The sequence below is a fragment of the Carlito syrichta genome, unplaced genomic scaffold, assembly GCF_000164805.1.
Source record: "Carlito syrichta isolate Samal-C Ts95f unplaced genomic scaffold, Tarsius_syrichta-2.0.1 Scaffold305865, whole genome shotgun sequence".
NCBI classification, from domain to species: Eukaryota; Metazoa; Chordata; class Mammalia; order Primates; family Tarsiidae; genus Carlito; species Carlito syrichta.
The window spans coordinates 46,376-63,765 of NW_007249961.1; the positions used below are offsets into that span (position 1 = coordinate 46,376).

The following is a 17,390-nucleotide window of genomic DNA, read 5'->3' on the forward strand; positions in this document are numbered from 1 at the left end:
CATTTGTCCTCAAGGAAAAAACAATAGTCTCTTTGCCCTGTGGGACTGGGTGACTGGGAACCACGAAAAAGATACAATAACCACCGAGTCTCTGAGGTCCCAGAAGTTCATCTGTCTGTCAGTGTCTGTGTCTCTCTCTCTCTCTCTCACACACACTCTCTCACACACACACACACACACACACACACGCCCCCATGGGAAAGGAAATACACCACTATCCTGTGAAAGGAGCTGCATGTTAATGACCTTCTGGAGGAGGGAGGGCTCGAGACCATACATGACCAACCCTGATGACCACAACATGGTTGCCTCTTCTGCTTTCTTCCTTGCTTTCAATCTAATTAGACAGAGCTAATGAAGAGGCAGCAATGGTGCTTGGTTCAGCTGTTCCAGACCCCAGTGTATCTTTCTTATTAAAAATAGAGAGACCCAAGGGTTCAATTTGGTAAAAACACACAGAGAGGCACATTTTTTCTTAAAAAAAAAATTTTTTTTTGCAATAAAAACCGTATCTGTTTAATAAGGACCAAAAACTCAAATGTACAATAGTGAGATCCCTGGCAGTACCTGTCTGCATTTTCAAAAGTGTCTTCAAAGACAGAATATTAGAATAACCAAAGACCTGCATTCCAGTGTCAGCTCTACCATTTACCAGCTGTGTGATCTTGGGAAAAATATGTAACATCGTGAGCCTCAGCTGTGTCATTACCAAATGGGAATGATGCCCTGCCTATCTCACAGTGTCTGGGGGAGAGAATATATTTTGAAGTGCTTTGTAAGCTTTAAAGCACTTTGCTAACACCTACTGAGTCAACAAATATTCACTGAGGGCTTGTGAGGTTCCAGGTATTGTTCCCCTTCAACCGTTAACGTTATTACCAACATGGCACCTCTTCCAGCTCAGCCATTAGATGTCAATTTCAAACGCAGGCTGCTATATGGTCTCAAGCCAACCTCTCACTCACCCATTTTTCTTCCCAATCAGGGCATTAGTCACTTGCCTCCATCAGGAGATATCTAATGACATCTCAGCCCTAGAAGGCCCTGGAACATGTTAGCACAAACGTTGATGGGGATAGGAGCCTCTTGCCACCTCTGCTGCCCCGGAAGACCTGATCTTGAGAAGCTTCCAGAATCTCTTCATAACCACAGAATAAGATGGCTTTCACAAGCAGGGCCAAAGGTGGGGAGGGCAGGTAGGTAAACAGATGAGAAGCCTGTGTGACTGCATCCTTTTCCAGTATCAGTGCCTGGCTCCACGTCCACATCACATGGCCTTCACCTTCCTAGTCAGGAAAGGTTTAAAGTATGTGAAGTTAGCAACTCAGAAGCAAGCTCTGTATGCCCTTCCTGTCCTGACCTTGCTCCTTGGTTTTCATTCCAGAAACAATCCTCTGCCTTCTGCCAGAGGTCCAGCAAGTGTGACCCTGAGTTGCTTCCTCTATCTGAATCCCCACTTAAGAAACCTCCCACAGAGACCAGAGTCCTACCTGCTTTTACTCCAAGAGACTGTCTTGATGCAGAATCTACCTGGGAGCCTCCTGAAACTCTAGGGATTCATCTCCACACCCCCAGGGTACAGCTTCAGGCTGTGGTAGACACACAACAGATATTTATAGAATAAGAAGTTTGTCCACTTACCTAGATTACCGCAAACCATCTGCTTGCGTGCCCCTCTCCAGCTTACAGGACCTCCTCCATGAATAAACCACTGCCTGTCGCCATGTTCTCTGGTGGCTTTGCTATTCCAACTCCAGGCCCTGATGGGGTATCTGGGTCAAACCTACCTACCCCATTCCCAGGGCCCTCAGCATATTCTAGGAGCCAAAGTGCTAAGCAAATTCTGAAGTCAGCTGGCTTCAGTGTTGCAGACCTACCCTTTGCTCCTGGGATCTGAGAGTTAGTCCAGTCTAAAGACCCCGTATAGGCCATCTGGCACTGTTTGGTGACAGCCACTTCCCCTTGCCCAGTGGTAGACCCTTCCTGTTCAACAAGCACTACTGAAGATTTTGAGACCAACACAGGAAATATCTCACTAAAACCTAAAAAGAAGGGCTCCAGGCAGATCTAGACTATAACATATCAGAGTCTGGTATTGTGAGGCTGTTCTAAACCTGATAAAGTCGAAAACCTTATTTCTACTTTGCATTCCAGATCAGCAAAGGAAAAGCACACATGACACAAAGGATGAACTGAGACTTAGTCCTGGTCTCTTCTACTATCTTGCTATGTGGCCTCAAGCAAGTCACTCTCCTCTGAATTTCTATGTCCTTCTTTGTAAAATCAAAGGCTTAAACTTGGTGATCCATTTCTAAAGTCAGACATTTCTTTGTTTTATTTTTAATTTTTTCAGCCAGAGTCTCACTTTGTCGCCCAGGCCAGAGTGCATTGGCACAATCACGGCTTACCACAGCCTCAACCTCCAAGGCCCAGGCAATCCTTCCACCTCAGCCTCCTGAGTAGCTGGGACTACAGGCATATGCTACCACACCCGCCTAATTTTTTGTTTTTTGTAGAGACAAAGTCTTACTATATTGCCCATGCTGGTCTCAAACTTCTGAGCCCAAGCAATCCTCCCGCCTTGGCCTCCCAAAGTGCTCGGATTACAGGCATGAGCCACTGAGCCCGGACTAAAGCCTGATATTTCTATGCCTGTTATCTGGAAATCTCTCTGCCTCTCAGACCACATCACTGAAATCACCTGAGAAGTCGTTAGAAATGCAGAATAGATCTGCTGACTCAGACCTACAGAACCAGAATCTGCATTTTAACAAGATCCCCAAGTGACTTGCTCACACACTGAAGTTTGAGAAACACTGTTTTACAGCTTCTCAGAAAGACCTGGGCTGACCTGGAGCATGACATCTTCTGCAAGAAGCTGGAAGAAGAATGAGTCTGTCACAGGACTTTGCTGAATATGATTAGAAGCAGCTGGCTGGTAGTAAGGGCCAGGGAGAAATGCTGCGAGATCCTTTTAAACTCAGCTGCGATCCATAAAACGTCTCTGAAGTACTTAGAGTCTCTAAATTTGAAGTCTTTAGATAAAATGATTTTAAAAATACTAATTATGCACGGAAGTCTAACCATGAACCCAGCATTAGTGAATCCAGAGCGCCTTCTGTGCTGGCATGCTGCCAGCAGCCACGAACAGAGAGCTTTAAAACCAGCAAAGAGGTCACCCCGGAAATCACAACACCTCTCCTGGCCACTCCTGCCTCCTGACTGGTCCTCACCTGCCAGAACCTCCATCCCAGATGGAATCCCACAGACAAGACCACACTCAAAGGTGCATTGCCTGGGCCTAGACAGTAAGACAGAGGTAGAAGAGGGCCACAACCTCTGGGGTCACAGACCCACACAGGATCAATCACACAGCAGAAAGGGAGGATGGAGAGCAGCGGCATGGAAGCAGCACAGACTAAACCAATCCCAGTGAAGACTCCTGCTTCCAAATCCAGGGGAAGCCAGTTTCTGGCTTGGTGCCACCCAGCTGAAATGGTCTCATTCAGCCGGTGAGGCTTTGAGACAAGCAGAGAAACATTCTAAGCCCCGGGGCCCATTCATGAGCAGGCAGCCACCCTGGCCCTCCCCACCCCTGCAGATGAGAGGTCATCACCCACCCCTTGCTGCCACTAATTATGACATGAGATGTTACTGCAGACTGTAGAATTACTCAACTTCGTTCAATTGGCCACATCACTATGCAAGGGCTGTATCTCAGTTGCCTGTTTCCCTAGCACTCGAGGGGACAGGAGGCATGAGAGAGGAAAGAGGGACAGGGGAGGGGAGCCTGGGCTCGATGACAATGCATGTCATCAGCAAGGGGGAAAGGGGCCCCTTTCTGGAGGAGCTCTCGGTCTCAGTGCCCATCTTTCATCCTCAGCACGCTGTGAAAAACTAACATATAACCCTCAGAGCCTGCTCTGAAACGCCACATCACACCTGCTGAAGGCTCCTCTTCTACCTGAGGATTTCAGGGTCACACAGTAACTACATCGTCAGGGAGCACTTCCAGCTGCCTGATTTCCCTAACCAACTCCGATGGAAATCTCAAGTGGAGCTCTGACTACAAAACTCTTTATAAGCCATTAGCTACAGCTATCCCCAGTCTCCAAAAATCAATCTTGAAGACCACCAAACCCTATGCAACACTAAAGGAGCAGGGTGACAGGCCTCCGGATGACCTTTGCTCCTTAAATAGGCCTAGCTCACTGAGGCGGGGGATAAGGGCGAGATCATACTGAGCACCTCCAGAACAGGCCATGGCAAGGCCCAGTCATCACTTGAGGAGGGATGAGGGCTTGACTTGTGAGCCATTCCTGAGAGCTGACCCCTGGCGGGCCTCTAAGATTCACCCTCTCTAGGACGCCTTCTATGACCTCCAGAGTTCGTTACACACACACATACACACCTATCTTATACTGCATACTCTTATCTTCTCTCCCATGGACGGCAAGCTTTGTGGGGACAGGACTGCAAAACTTGTCTCTATATCCATGGGGGTCTGCACCAAAGAGTCATTCAACAAATGTTTTATGAATGAATGAACAAACCAATGAGAAAAACCAACAAACAACAAGGACCCCAGATCATTCACTTCATTTTATCAGTGTCAGTCAAGACTGCCCTTCAAGGTCATGCTGAGCTAGGTTCACTCCACAGTCCAAAAGCCAGAACAGAAAGAGAAGAGCCCAGGGGGTCTGGGAGATTTAAATAGGAAAGAAGTTGAGATTCAAGCCAGCTTGGAATTTTTTTCTGGACCAAGGTATCCTAACAAGTAGGCTATTCTGACCTATTTCAGGTTCTGCAATGTTTTGTGCTACTCCAACCAAAATTTTCAGGTCAGAAAGTTATTTTCTAGAAATTGGATGTTGTTTACATCTTAGTTATTAAATGCAATGTGAAACTACCCAGCACATAGTCATTGTGCAAATTAACACTGATTGAACCTCAATCTATAGAATTCTACTTCTCCATGGCATGAACTAGGAATTTTGCAAATGGTGGAATTACAGAACCACTCTGGGCCACCCACTTACGTGAATCTAAAATCACTTAAGTAAGGCAAGTTGACTTTGGTGGAATAGCCTCTATTTTTCATCCACTTACATAACTCTGCATTGTCAAAGTGCACCAATAACTGGTGCTGTCATCTCTCATGCCCCCAAGAAAAAACTCCTTTGGGGCTCTTTCTACATTTATTTTCAACTGCCAGTTCCCCAGAGGAAAAAATCAAATCACTGACGCTATTTCAAACTTCACGCTCAAGGCAGCCACTAGAACGATAATAGGGCAGCTCAGCTTTTGCTCTCTTTGAGGCAGGAAGACACCCCATGGCTGTGAGGGAAAGGCAGGACATGTGTGTGGACGCTCAAAATACAGCAAGGAAACCCAAAACAACAGAAAGACAAGAGGAGCTAGAGGAAAAAGCTGTTTAGAACTACAAATCATTTCAAGGTAACTTGTTATGTTTTTATATAAGAAGCAAAATGAGCTTTCAGTATTGCCATTTGCCTGTTGTTTCAGCCATTCATGCATTTATTCAGCAAACATTCCTCGGGCACCCATTAGGTGGCAGGCACTGAGCTAGGCAGGTGGGCAGCATCAGAAGCATGTCAAGTAGCAGGATATTAGCCCACAACTGTTCACTGTGTCCCTGTCACACAGTTCATTGCAGCCTCCACCTCCTGGGCTTAAGTGATGCTCCAGCCTCAGCTTCCTGAGTAGCTGGGACTACAGGTGTGCACCACCACACCCAGCTAATTTTTTAAATTTTTTTTGTAGAGACAAGGTCTCACTATGCTGCCTAGGCTGCTCTTAACTCTTGGCCTCAAGTGATCCTCCTGCCTCAGCCTCCAAAGTGCTGGGATTACAGGCATGAAGCAGTGCACTCAGCCCTTCCTTCGAGTCTTTTGCAAGGTCCTTTCATGCTTCAACACAGGTCTCAGCTTAAATGTTTCTTCCTCCAGGAGGTCTTCCCTGATTTGCATTCCCATCCTACCCTGGACTCAATTAGACTTACCTGCTGTATATTCCCACAGCAACTCCTTTTTAATCATTACTTGGTCTTCTCCAAATGTAAGCTCCATGTGGGCAGGTACTGCCTCTCCAATGATTAGCACAGCGGCTAGAATATGGTAAGATTCGATAAATATTCATTGAACAAATGAATACACTGGGTTTATGGGCAAACTACAGGCTCTGAGAAGTATATAGAGTATGAGGGGGGCAGGAGCTCAACAGACTCAAATATGAACCCCGGCTCCACTCTGCATCAGCCATAACACCTAAAGCAAGTCCCAAGATCTCTCTGAGTCTCAGTTTCCTCATCTGCAAAATACAGATAATACTTCACAGAGATTATATATGATGTGGGTAAAGTGACTGGCACAAAACAGATGCTCAACAAATGTCATCCTCCTATCCCCTCCCCAACCCCCTACAGATAAGAAAGAGTTGATGACACCAAGGAAAGGCCCCAACCCTACAGACACTTATCAAGACAGGATTCAGGCACAGGTAACAAGACAGAAACTGGTGCAGGTCAGGGCAGGGATAGCAGCCTAGATGACATCTTACTGACCCCCGGGTTCTGAACTTGAGCTCCTTCGATCTGTCTGACCAAGGCACAACACTAGGCCCAGGACTGAGCCTATAGATGGAGATCCCATGGCTGCAGCAGCAAGAAGATGGCAAAGCCTGAGCCCAATCCTTGTGGACATTAAAGCTTCAGACAAAACTCTCTTCCCCAACTATGCTGTGCTTAGGTAGCTCAAGGGGATCCAAAGGTCTGCAAATGGGCTAAGACCAGTGAGGGGAAAGGCAGTACAGTACAAAAGGAGGAGCATGAGGCCTGGAATCAAAGCACAGGGTTCAAGTCCAGACTCTGCCACCTACTAGATGTGTGATTTGGGACAAGACTCCCCTTATCAAAGTCTCATTTCACCATCTGTAAATGGAAGGGGTTAGACCAGGATGGTGTTTAGGGCCTTCACAGTGCTAAAGGTCTGAGATTCTAGATGTGAGTCCATCAGCTGTAATCAGCAGGCAAAGGGAGAACTCTTCAGTCCTGCACACCCTGAGCTGACGTCGGCTACCCTGCTCTTAATTACACTGCGGAGAAAACGGTCACAAGGAAGAACTAATACGGTATTTCCTGAGCCTATTTAGTCTCTCGATTCAGCACTGCACCTGTTCCTTCTGCATTTGCAATTTACTACATAATATCATCCCAGGCCGCTCCCTGAAACAGCCACCATTTGTCACTTGCTTGGAAATTTCAGGCATTCTTTCTTTCTTTTTTTTTCTTAATAAGTCTAACTAGAATATTATGAAGACTAATCAATAAAATTGCCAATTAAAATTTACCTAGAAACCATTTCCTCCTTTCTTTGTTTCCATTGTAATAATAGCAATATATTTAATGAATTGCTGACCTGTACTAAAAATCAGAATGCTACCAGAAAGAGCATGAGGGCAAAAATATAATGCCTGCTTTGCAAACAAATAATGCCACACTGAGTAAGGCAACCCATTCATAACCCAGAACCTTCCTCTTACAGAAACACTATAAATGATTCTCAGTCCCCCAGGCCTGCTGTCTTGCCCCACCCAAACACACACACCCAACATTCTCTTTAATATGTCCTAGCCATTCTTTAGGCACAATTACTTTCCTCAACAAAGTCTCAGCCTAAAGGTCAAGTGGTTCCAGCTTTGAAAGGAAAAGTGGCAGATGGAGCCCAGCCCACATGCCAGAAAGTGGCTTCTGTGAGCACTTACGTCAAGGAATGAATTGGAAAGCATTGCCCGATATCTATATGGGGCTGTGGTCCTCAAAGTGTGGTCCCAAACCATGAGCACCATCAGGATCGACACCACCTGGGAACTTGTTAGAAGTCAAATTCTCAAGCTCCGCCCCAGAACTACTGAATCAGAAACTCTGGGAGTGGGGCTCGGCTATCTGTGTTTTCACAAGTCCTCCAAGTGATTCCAACAGAGGCTTAAGTTTGAGAATCACTGCCCTAGAGCATCCAAACTGCTGCATGTTTGCAGTAAAAATGGTAGAAAACTAAATTGTTCATTAAACCAAGAGAAAAACAAAAATACTGGGTAAAAATAGGTTTTTCAGCATATGTTAAATAAATATTGACATTTTGGAAAAAGCAAGTTTTGTTAGAGATGGAAGAAGAGACAGATATGCTGTTCTGATGCAACAGGGAATGTCTGCGCGTGTTCAGAAAGCTCTGGGGCTTAAGGCCCGAGGCCTTTTCCCATTTGGTTCTTCAATTCCAAATATAGGACTTTTCTGTCCCTTCCACTGAGAGCCCATCACTTCTGAGGGTGTTCCCCCACATTCACTGGCAGGGCTCTCAGGCTTAGCAACCACAATTAAGGTTTTTTGTTTTTTTTTTAACTCATTAACAGGGAAAGAGAAAATAAAAGGGAAAGGAGCAACCATGTTTCTGAGGTCACTAAATTTTAAAATGAAGAGTGAACTGAAAGAAAGATGGAAAAATAAATGTGAGTACATATGAGAAAGATATTGCTTAAAGTAGAATCTGTTTGCTGAGTTCTGGATAACAAAAGAAAAGAGGGGAGAATCAGCCTAGGAGAAAGGAGGTAGAAACAGAATATTGAAACATTTTTCAGCTTCTGCCACCAGGTGGTGAAGCAAACCCAGCACAGCTTGGTTGCTGTCCAGAGCTGTCTTGACTTGTCTTTTCTTGTTTTGCTATTGCTTTTGGGTGGGAATGGAGATTCAGAGCTACTTCAAGTTGGGTGTGTGGGGGCAAAGACAGCATAATGAGAAGTGGATTGTTTTGATGCATACTAATTGAGTCAGTGGCCATAATTAAAGAGCATCATATTTTAAAGTGCATGAGCAATCATGTAATAAAAAATGCTCATGATGAGAAAGGCTATCCTGAGTTACACATTAATGTTTTATTGAGACTATGTTTTGAAATAATACATTTGACTTTAAAATATCTGTTTTCCTGGAATGAAACTCAATGTCAAGTTAGGTCTAATTTTATGGTCCAAATGCAATTTTCCTCCAGCGTACCACAAAATGTTAAACACTGAGGAAGACAATAATAATGAAAAGTCAGCTGTACTGTAACAGCAAATTTCCTGCAGAGATGATTTAAGGTTCTACAGGTCACAAAACAAAAGTCACACATGGTTAATCATAAATCTATCTAGAGATAGTTCATTTCTATCATTTTTTATTTTAAATGGAGGCTTAAACAACTATCTGGGCTTGGAAGATTGTAAATGTAATAATGTTGTTCCAATTCACTACTAGTTCTCATTGATTTTTCTCTCATTTAAATCTATATTGATTGACTAAAGTCATCTTGTGGCAACCAAATGGCAAACTGAGGAAGAAAAACAATATACACTGAGCTGGACCTCCACTGGAAAGAGCACTAAACTGAGAGTCAAGAGACCTGGGTTCTAGGCCTTGCTCAGTCACTACCAGCTACTGTCCCTGGGAAAGTCACTTCAGGCTCCTCATATGTAAAATTAAACAATAATCTTTGTTATAGTTCACCAAATTGCTTTAATGAGCAGAAAAGAAGGAGATGTTACTATGGGTCAGCAGCTAAAGTTCCCTAAGTTCAGAACAAACAAATAAGCCTTCTACTGAGGAGCACACTACTTCTAAAAGCTTTTAAAATCACACAAAGAAAAACATGCTGTTTTAAGGATCACAAATATTAAGGTGGGCAAGTAAGAAACCTAGAAAATAGTTTTCAGTGTTGTTGAATCCTTATATTTTGGATCATCCAAATAAACATCTTTGGAAAAATTAAGTCTGAATAATTCCAAATGTTGTTACAGTTACCATAGCAACAGACAGGACCAGATAATAATAGCCATCAATAATAGCCATCAACAAGTGGCTCTGCTTTTCCTATGATGACAGCCACAATAAAGTTTCTACTAAAGCTGGTACCTCTGTGCATATGCTTCTCTGAAACACAGTGTCAAAAGCTCATGGAATTAACAAGGCTCAAGTGGTTTTCAGAATAAACTGAATACTAAAAAACACTGGAATTTTTTTTTTTAAGTATTGAGATCCTTAAACGAATACATAGATCACTACTATTATCCAGGAAGGGATATCAATCAAATGAGTCTATGGACAATTTACTCTGAATGTTTCCCTAGCTGCTATAGTAATAAAAGGTAATATAATACATGGTAAATATGTACTCAACAAAACAAGAGCTTCAATCTCTCTTGATTATTAGTGGATACTCAAATTCAAACAAGCCAAACCATCCCTCAAACAATTCAGATTACAGAGCTAGGCAAATATTAGCTTAGCTTGCTTCCCAGCTGGTAACCCAGACAGAATTCAATCCAGTTACACATTCAGGAATAAAAAGAAATTGCCTATGTCATTTATCTTTAACTCACTGTCCTGTTGAACCCATATATCTGACAACTCTCCTCCAGGTCAGACCACTGCTTAGACGTGGTCCAATGAAATGCTATGGGACCATGACTGCAGGAACCTTAATGTAAAAAACGTCAAAAAGACCCCTTATTCCTCTGGCACTTCCAAAACAAACAGATCTCTAGGTCTCAGGTTACATGACACTTGTATCCACGGAAGAAAAGGAACTGCAGATCAAGTGTCTTGAGTAACTCCAACCAAATGGGTTTCTAATAAAATTACATAATCAAAAAATTTTATCCTGATTTTAATTTTGTCTAACAATAAATAAAATTATTTGAAGAAAGTATCATCTACAATTCCACTACCTAACACTATATCACGTCTTTTTTTTCATTATTCAATGTTTCCTTCAAATCCATATCTGAGCACAAACAAAATTTTACTTAGAGAGATGACCCAGATCCCATTTCTCACTTAATTTAGAGAAACGTTTTTCAAATTAAGTCCTGGAGAGCCCTGGTGTTCCTTGCCATGTGTCCCAGGAGCTACCACAGCAGGGACATGCCAGCAGGAATCCAAGTTGTAAGGTTTCTTCTCCTATCCCCACTCCCCTATCCCTAAGTCTCATTCAATTGGAACAGTTACATTTTTATGTTTTAGATTTAAGCTATGCATATAATTTTATTTGAAAATAAAACAAAAAATGATACTACTACTATTAGGCATCTAGAACTAACAATGTATAGAATCATGGAATTTTAGAGCTACATAGAACCTTAGAGAGCTAGTGCATTTATTTTATACGAGAGACCCCCCAAAAGCCAGAATTATCTTTTGGAGGGTGGGCTCCTTATAATACAGGTTCCCCCCACTAGATAAGTATTATAGGAACCCATCGGCATCAGTGTACCAGCTAGCATTGTTGTGTAAGGCTGAGTTCAGCTTCAATAAATTTTTTTTTGGAGTTCTTTCAACATGCTTGTCCATTTCATGATGGGTAATTCACGAGCGCATCTGTCCATACTGCACTGAGTGTTCAGCAGTTTTTGATCAAAAACAGCATGATCCCCATGCCCCACCATCCCTATTCACCTGATCTCATCCTGAGTGACTTTTTAAATGTTTCCACAGATGAAACTGATGTGAAAGAGGTAAAACCAAAAACAGCAGAAGCACTAAAAGGCATCAACACTGAAGAGTTCAAAAACTGGAGCAGTGGAAAAAGCATCCCAATAGGTATATTGCATCAGAGAGTACTTTTAAGGTGACTAAAGTAACATGTAAGAATACATAATTTTTTATAAATAAATTCTGAGGGTTCTTTTGGAGGGGGTTCCCCTTTGTAGATGCTAAAAGGAGAAGAAAGACTTGCCCAATCTTATATAAGCAATTAAGAACTAGAAGTAGATCCCAAGTCTCCATCCCCAACACAAAAGCCCTATTCCTAATTCAGGAACTCATTCAATAAATACTTATCAAATGCTATTATATGCCAGGCAGTGCTCTAAGAACTAAGAAGAAAAGAGACAAACAAAAACAAAAGCAAAACCCTGCCCTCATGGTGCTTACAGTTTAGCAAACGACAACAAATAATAAATACAATAAAGGAATAAAATATACAGTACACTAGAAGACAATAAAGCAAGGGGGGGTGGGTACAGCAGGGTGGAGGGAGTGGTTAGAGGTTGCAATTGATGAATTTCCTCAAAGACCATCAGGTCTATAGGTACACAATATGTGCGTATGTGCTATAATTCTCACTCGTTCAATAATTCAGAAGAGGAAGCAATCTAATGGCAAATCTGCCTGAAATTTCATAAAACTCCATCTATTTTTTTTTTTAAGTTGGAATCTCACTCTGTCGCCCAGGCTGGAGTGCAGTGGCATGCTGCTCATGGCCACCCCAGTGTCGACCTGCTGGGCTCCAGCAATCTTTCTGCCTCAGCCTTCCAAGGAGCTGGAACTACAGGCGTGCGCTACCATGCTCTGCTAATTTTTTTAAATTTATTGTAAAGACCAGGTCTCGCCAAGTTGCCCATGCTGGTCTCGAACTCCTGGGCTCAGGCAATCCACTCGCCTCGGCCTCCCAAAGTGCTGAGATTACAGGCTGAGCCACCGAGCCTGGTCTATTTTTTTAATAGTATGAAAAGCAAATCAGTATACTGTAACAAGCAAGATGTTAAAATGATTTGGTAAAAATATTAAACAGTACCTCAGAAGTACACACAAGCATGATATTAATTGCTACTCTTGACTCTAGAATAAGCAAATAAGAATGTGGCAAAAAGGAGTTAGAAGTGAGGATCTGGCTGCCAGGCTTATTCTTCTGGGTGATATAGGATGGCTCAGCTCTCTGAGTCTCAGTTTCCTTGTCTGTAAAAGAAGGGTACCAGAGTAGATATTCTCTGAGATTCCACACTATCGTTCAAATATCTAATGTGTCGAAATGTGTCCCTAATGTGCCAAAAGTATTACGTCATAATACTTTAGTAGTCATATCAGCATTATTATTCGAATCCAAAGTCACCCTGATAATAACACATCATCACATTTATAGAGGTCTTCAGTGTGTTTTCACATGCATTCTTTTCATCTGACAAGTAACAAAACAGCATTCTTCTCGTGTTCTAATAAAGAAGGCTTGCCCCTCAGTCAATCCAAGATAACATGAAGCTCTCTGTTCTCTAAGACCTATACTCTGGTCCAGGTGTGGCTCTGCCCAGGGAAACCAGCAAGCACCTCTCAGAGAGACTCACAGAGCTGGGATGCCATTCAATATGGCTGAAGATGGCTAGAGCATAACATAACTTTAAAACCCATTCCCCATTTAGCGGGCACAGGAAATTTTCAAATAAGATGTCTCAGACACTCAAGTATCTGCCACTCTACCAGTGATGAGCACAGGGACCAAGGACCAGAATGCAAACATCAATCATTCTTGCTGTACTAAACGTGTCAAGAACCTTTAAAAAGCTGATATCCTTTCTTCCAGGAATCCTATTTCTAGAAATCCTTCTTGAGAAAATAACCAGAGATTTGACCAAAGATTTAGGTATGAAGATGCTGATCACAGCATAATTTTTAGTACCAAAAACTTGCAAACAACCTAAATTTCCAAAAATAATCACATAAATTATGGCATCTAACAAATAATGGGGTATTATTTTTAAATGTTAAATAATTATCTTAAAGAATATGTAAATAATATGGGGAAAATGTTCCTAACATAATTGAGAATAGAAAATATGGATATAAAGTAAACATACTATATATAATATCTCATATTTTAAAATACATGTAGAAAAAACATTTAAACATGTATTAGATGTTATAAGTGGTTTTCTCTAGGTTGTAAAATTATAGATGATTTGGTGTTCTTCTACAATTCTATAATGAGCATGTACTATTTTTAACCAGAAATTTAAAATTCTTTTTTAAAATCCCTGTCCTATGTACCTCACAAAGTAGTGATAAAAACTAATATAAGGATGAGCTTTTTAATAATAAGAACTATCCCAAAATGACCACAGGGCCTCTGATGAGGTTGGACTTTAGAAACCTGGGACTCTAGCGCCCTCTGTGAAATCTCTCTGCCCATAGGATGTATATCACATTGTTGGCAGGGTAGGGCTAGGTTAGCACCATCCTTCCTGCCCAGTTCCCTGATGCTTTGTGGCACACACTTTCAGGGATAAAGCAAGCAGTAGTGGCCAGGAGATGGGGATCCCCTAGAGAACCAACACTATAGCCAATGGCCACCATGCCCTTACCAGTTTCCAACACCCCAAGTGATAGAGGCCCCTCTACCCAGCTAACATGTTGCTACATGTTGCTACTGATTCTAGTGTACTGTGCTCATGGTAACGTCCCTGAAGACCTAACCTAGTCCTAAGGCTTCGCTTTGCAGCTGTGGTAAAGCTGTGCTACGGGAGAGAAAACAAAGCGTGAGACTGTAAAATACAAACCCTCAGACATCTTTTGCTTAGCCTATCATTGGTTTGGCCCACCAAGTGTTTTAAAAGACAATACACCAGCCAGGCGCGGTGTCTCAAGCATGTAATCCCAGCAGTCTGAGAGGCCAAGGTGAAGGGAGTACCTGAGCCCATAGGTCTGAGAACAGCTTGGGCAACTTGGCAAGACCTCATCTCTACAATAAATCAAAAACTCAGCCAGGCATGATAGTACGCACCTGTAGTTCCAGCTACTTGGAAGGCTGAGACAGAAGGACCAACTAAGCCCAGTAGGTCGACTCTGGGGTGGCTGTGAGCATGCCACTGCACTCCAGTCTGGGCAATGGAGTGAGATTCCAATGCAAAAAAAAAAAAAGATGCCAAGCTCGGTGGCTCAGCCTGTCATCCCGCGCCTTGGGAGGCTGAGGTGAGTGGATTGCCTGAGCCTGCGGATTCGCGACCCGCTGGGCAGCGAGACCTCATCTCTACAATAAAAATCAAAAAATCAGCCGGGCGTGGTAGCGCATGCCTGTAATTCCAGTTACTCGGAAGGCTGAGGCGGAAGGATCGCCGGAGCCCAACAGGTCGAGGCTGCGGTGGCCGGGAGCGGCCACTGCACTCCAGTTTGGGCGACAGAGTGAGACTCCAACTCAAAAAAAAAAAAAAAAAAAAAAAAAAAAAAAAGACAATAAACCTTGGTAGCGGTTTGACTCAGTCACAGTATAGTATATGCACCTTAACCTGTATCCCTGCAGGCACCCAAGCTTAAAATGGGAAGACTGAGACCCAAAGGAGCCAAGTGACTTCTCAAAGACTACATATCAAGTTATTGGGAAGCTGGGTCTAGAATCCAAGCATCCCAACTTTTAATTCCCTGTGTTATATTACAGAATCCCTGGCTCTTCAGGGCTGTAGACCCCTCATATTAGGAGGGTCACCAGACTCTTCTGCCTCTTACGAGTCCCTTGCCCAAGATTGCAGGACACTTACATTATTAAGTTGTTAGTGCCTGAGACATGAAGAAATATGAAGTTCATACTTGGAATTAGGAGTAATTAACAGTGGGCAAACAGAGAAAGACAGGATGTCGAAGGAATAGATGAGCATATTGGACACTCTAGAACCCAAGTTCTATAAAGTGAAACAGCATCTAATGGCAAGTACATGCATGAATAAAGTTGCAAATATCTATATTGCTCCCCAGAGGACCTAGGCAGGGATGCTTCACAGGGATCAAAAGAGGCTGAAGTGATGGACAAGTGGTGTCAGGGAAAGACACTTTCTGCCTTGGTTTCTTGGTCCTCCTCACCAGACAGTGAACTGTTGTAGGCCAGAGCATAACATGTGATCCACTCTGAATGAGAGAGTGTTACCTTCCAGACCTCTCTTTAAGATGGTGATTCTATTACCCACAGAAGGGGAGGAGGCTGGTGTGCTATACTTTTCCTATCATTCCATATTTGCATATTCTCAGGAAACAAATGATTCAAGAGTAGACAGTGGAGCAGGGACAAGAAGAAGAAAGAATGGCAGAACAAGGAGAAAGAGAAAGACCAGCATAGAGGAAAGAAGTAAAAATAGAAGAATATATTTTAATAGTAAACAAGTTAGATGACAAGCCTGAAAACAAACTTTTTTCTTTCTAATTTAAAAAGGAAAATGGACTATATTATTCTGATTTCTAGTCACCTACCAATCTGTCTTTGCTTCCCTGCCTAGGCTGCTGGCTTCCAACAAAATGAAATATCAAGGTAAATCAGGCAAGAGCATTTGAGTGTGGACAGAAAAATTCACCTCTTGTCAGTCCCACCTCTGGCATTGAATATCATGCTCTGCCCTGCCCTGGGTATCTCAGCCGGGAAGACTGCTAACAACGGTGAATTAATTTGGGTGTTTCAATGCAGAGAAGCTGAGGTGCCACCTCACTGCATGAATACAGTGTGCTGTTGGCATCCTCTGGACCACTCAGGTGTGACTCCTGAGGGACAGGACAGCCTTTGGGGGAGAGAGAGAGTCAATGAGCCAGAAGGGAACAATGACACGAGGGATATCCCAAAGGTGCAAACGCAAAGAAAAGGCCAGCCTCTGAGTCAAAACCCTAGCTCAGTGGAACCCTGTCCATCTGGCAGCAGATGGCTGTTCTATTCTGGACTTGGCCATTCCCCTGGAGAAAACCTCTTAGGTAATGGTGTTGTCAGTCCCTTTCGCAGTCTAATGCTCAGACACCACCAGGATATCCAACCAAGAATGTCGCAAAGATTTTCAGCAATATTTGAAAATAAGAAGGAACAGCTATTTACTTGTTTTCTTTTGAATGAAAGGTGTTAATTACAGAGGGAAGGGCCCCGGAAAAGCCTTTCTAATAAAACAGGCAGTGCATACTCCAGCCTGGCTCCTCCTTTCTACTCCCAGTCTAACACAGAAGGGGAAAGTTGAATGGGAAGCAGTCCCGCAAACACGCCAAGTACAATCTAGTAGGTTTCATAAGGAAGTGGAAATAGCAAGTTTAGACCAAAAAGAGTCAAAGAAAACCCAAGGCACCTCACGTGCTCATTGTTCCTCTCCTCATGAGCAAGATATCAATATCCCAGGATGCTAACAAGGCCGCCTGGGACAGTGGAAAGGATACAGCATTGTGGGTCAAGACATCTGGGTGGCAGGGCCAGCTCTGCCACCAACCTGCTGTGCAACCTTGGACCAGGTGCTTAGTGTCCCCATCTTAGTGTCTCTGAGTTCTAGTGTCCCTATCTGTAAAGCAGAGACAATAATGTGTACCTAACTTAATATTATTGGCATAAATAAAATAGACAGTATACACATATACATATAGAATGCTAGGTAAAGAAGCCTCAAACAACATCACCCTCTGCCCAGTCCCACACACATTTCACCTCTTTGAAAAACAGTGATAGCCGGGCTCGGTGGCTCAGCCTATAATCCCGCACCTTGAGAGGCTGAGGTGAGTGGACTGCCTGAGCCTGAGGGTTCGAGACCCGCCTGGGCAACTTGGCGAGACCTCATCTCTA

The 17,390-nt window shown here is 43.2% G+C and overlaps 1 protein-coding gene across 1 annotated transcript in view; it reads right to left on the minus strand.

Moving 5' to 3' along the window:
- Positions 1-1,034: 1,034 nt before the first annotated feature.
- SERGEF (secretion regulating guanine nucleotide exchange factor) overlaps positions 1,035-17,390 on the minus strand; it is a 92,789-nt gene continuing 76,433 nt past the window's right edge. The window contains exon 14 of the mRNA XM_021714883.1: positions 1,035-1,286. Coding sequence (XP_021570558.1) covers positions 1,035-1,286 — 252 coding nt within the window. The remainder of the gene's footprint in view (positions 1,287-17,390) is intronic.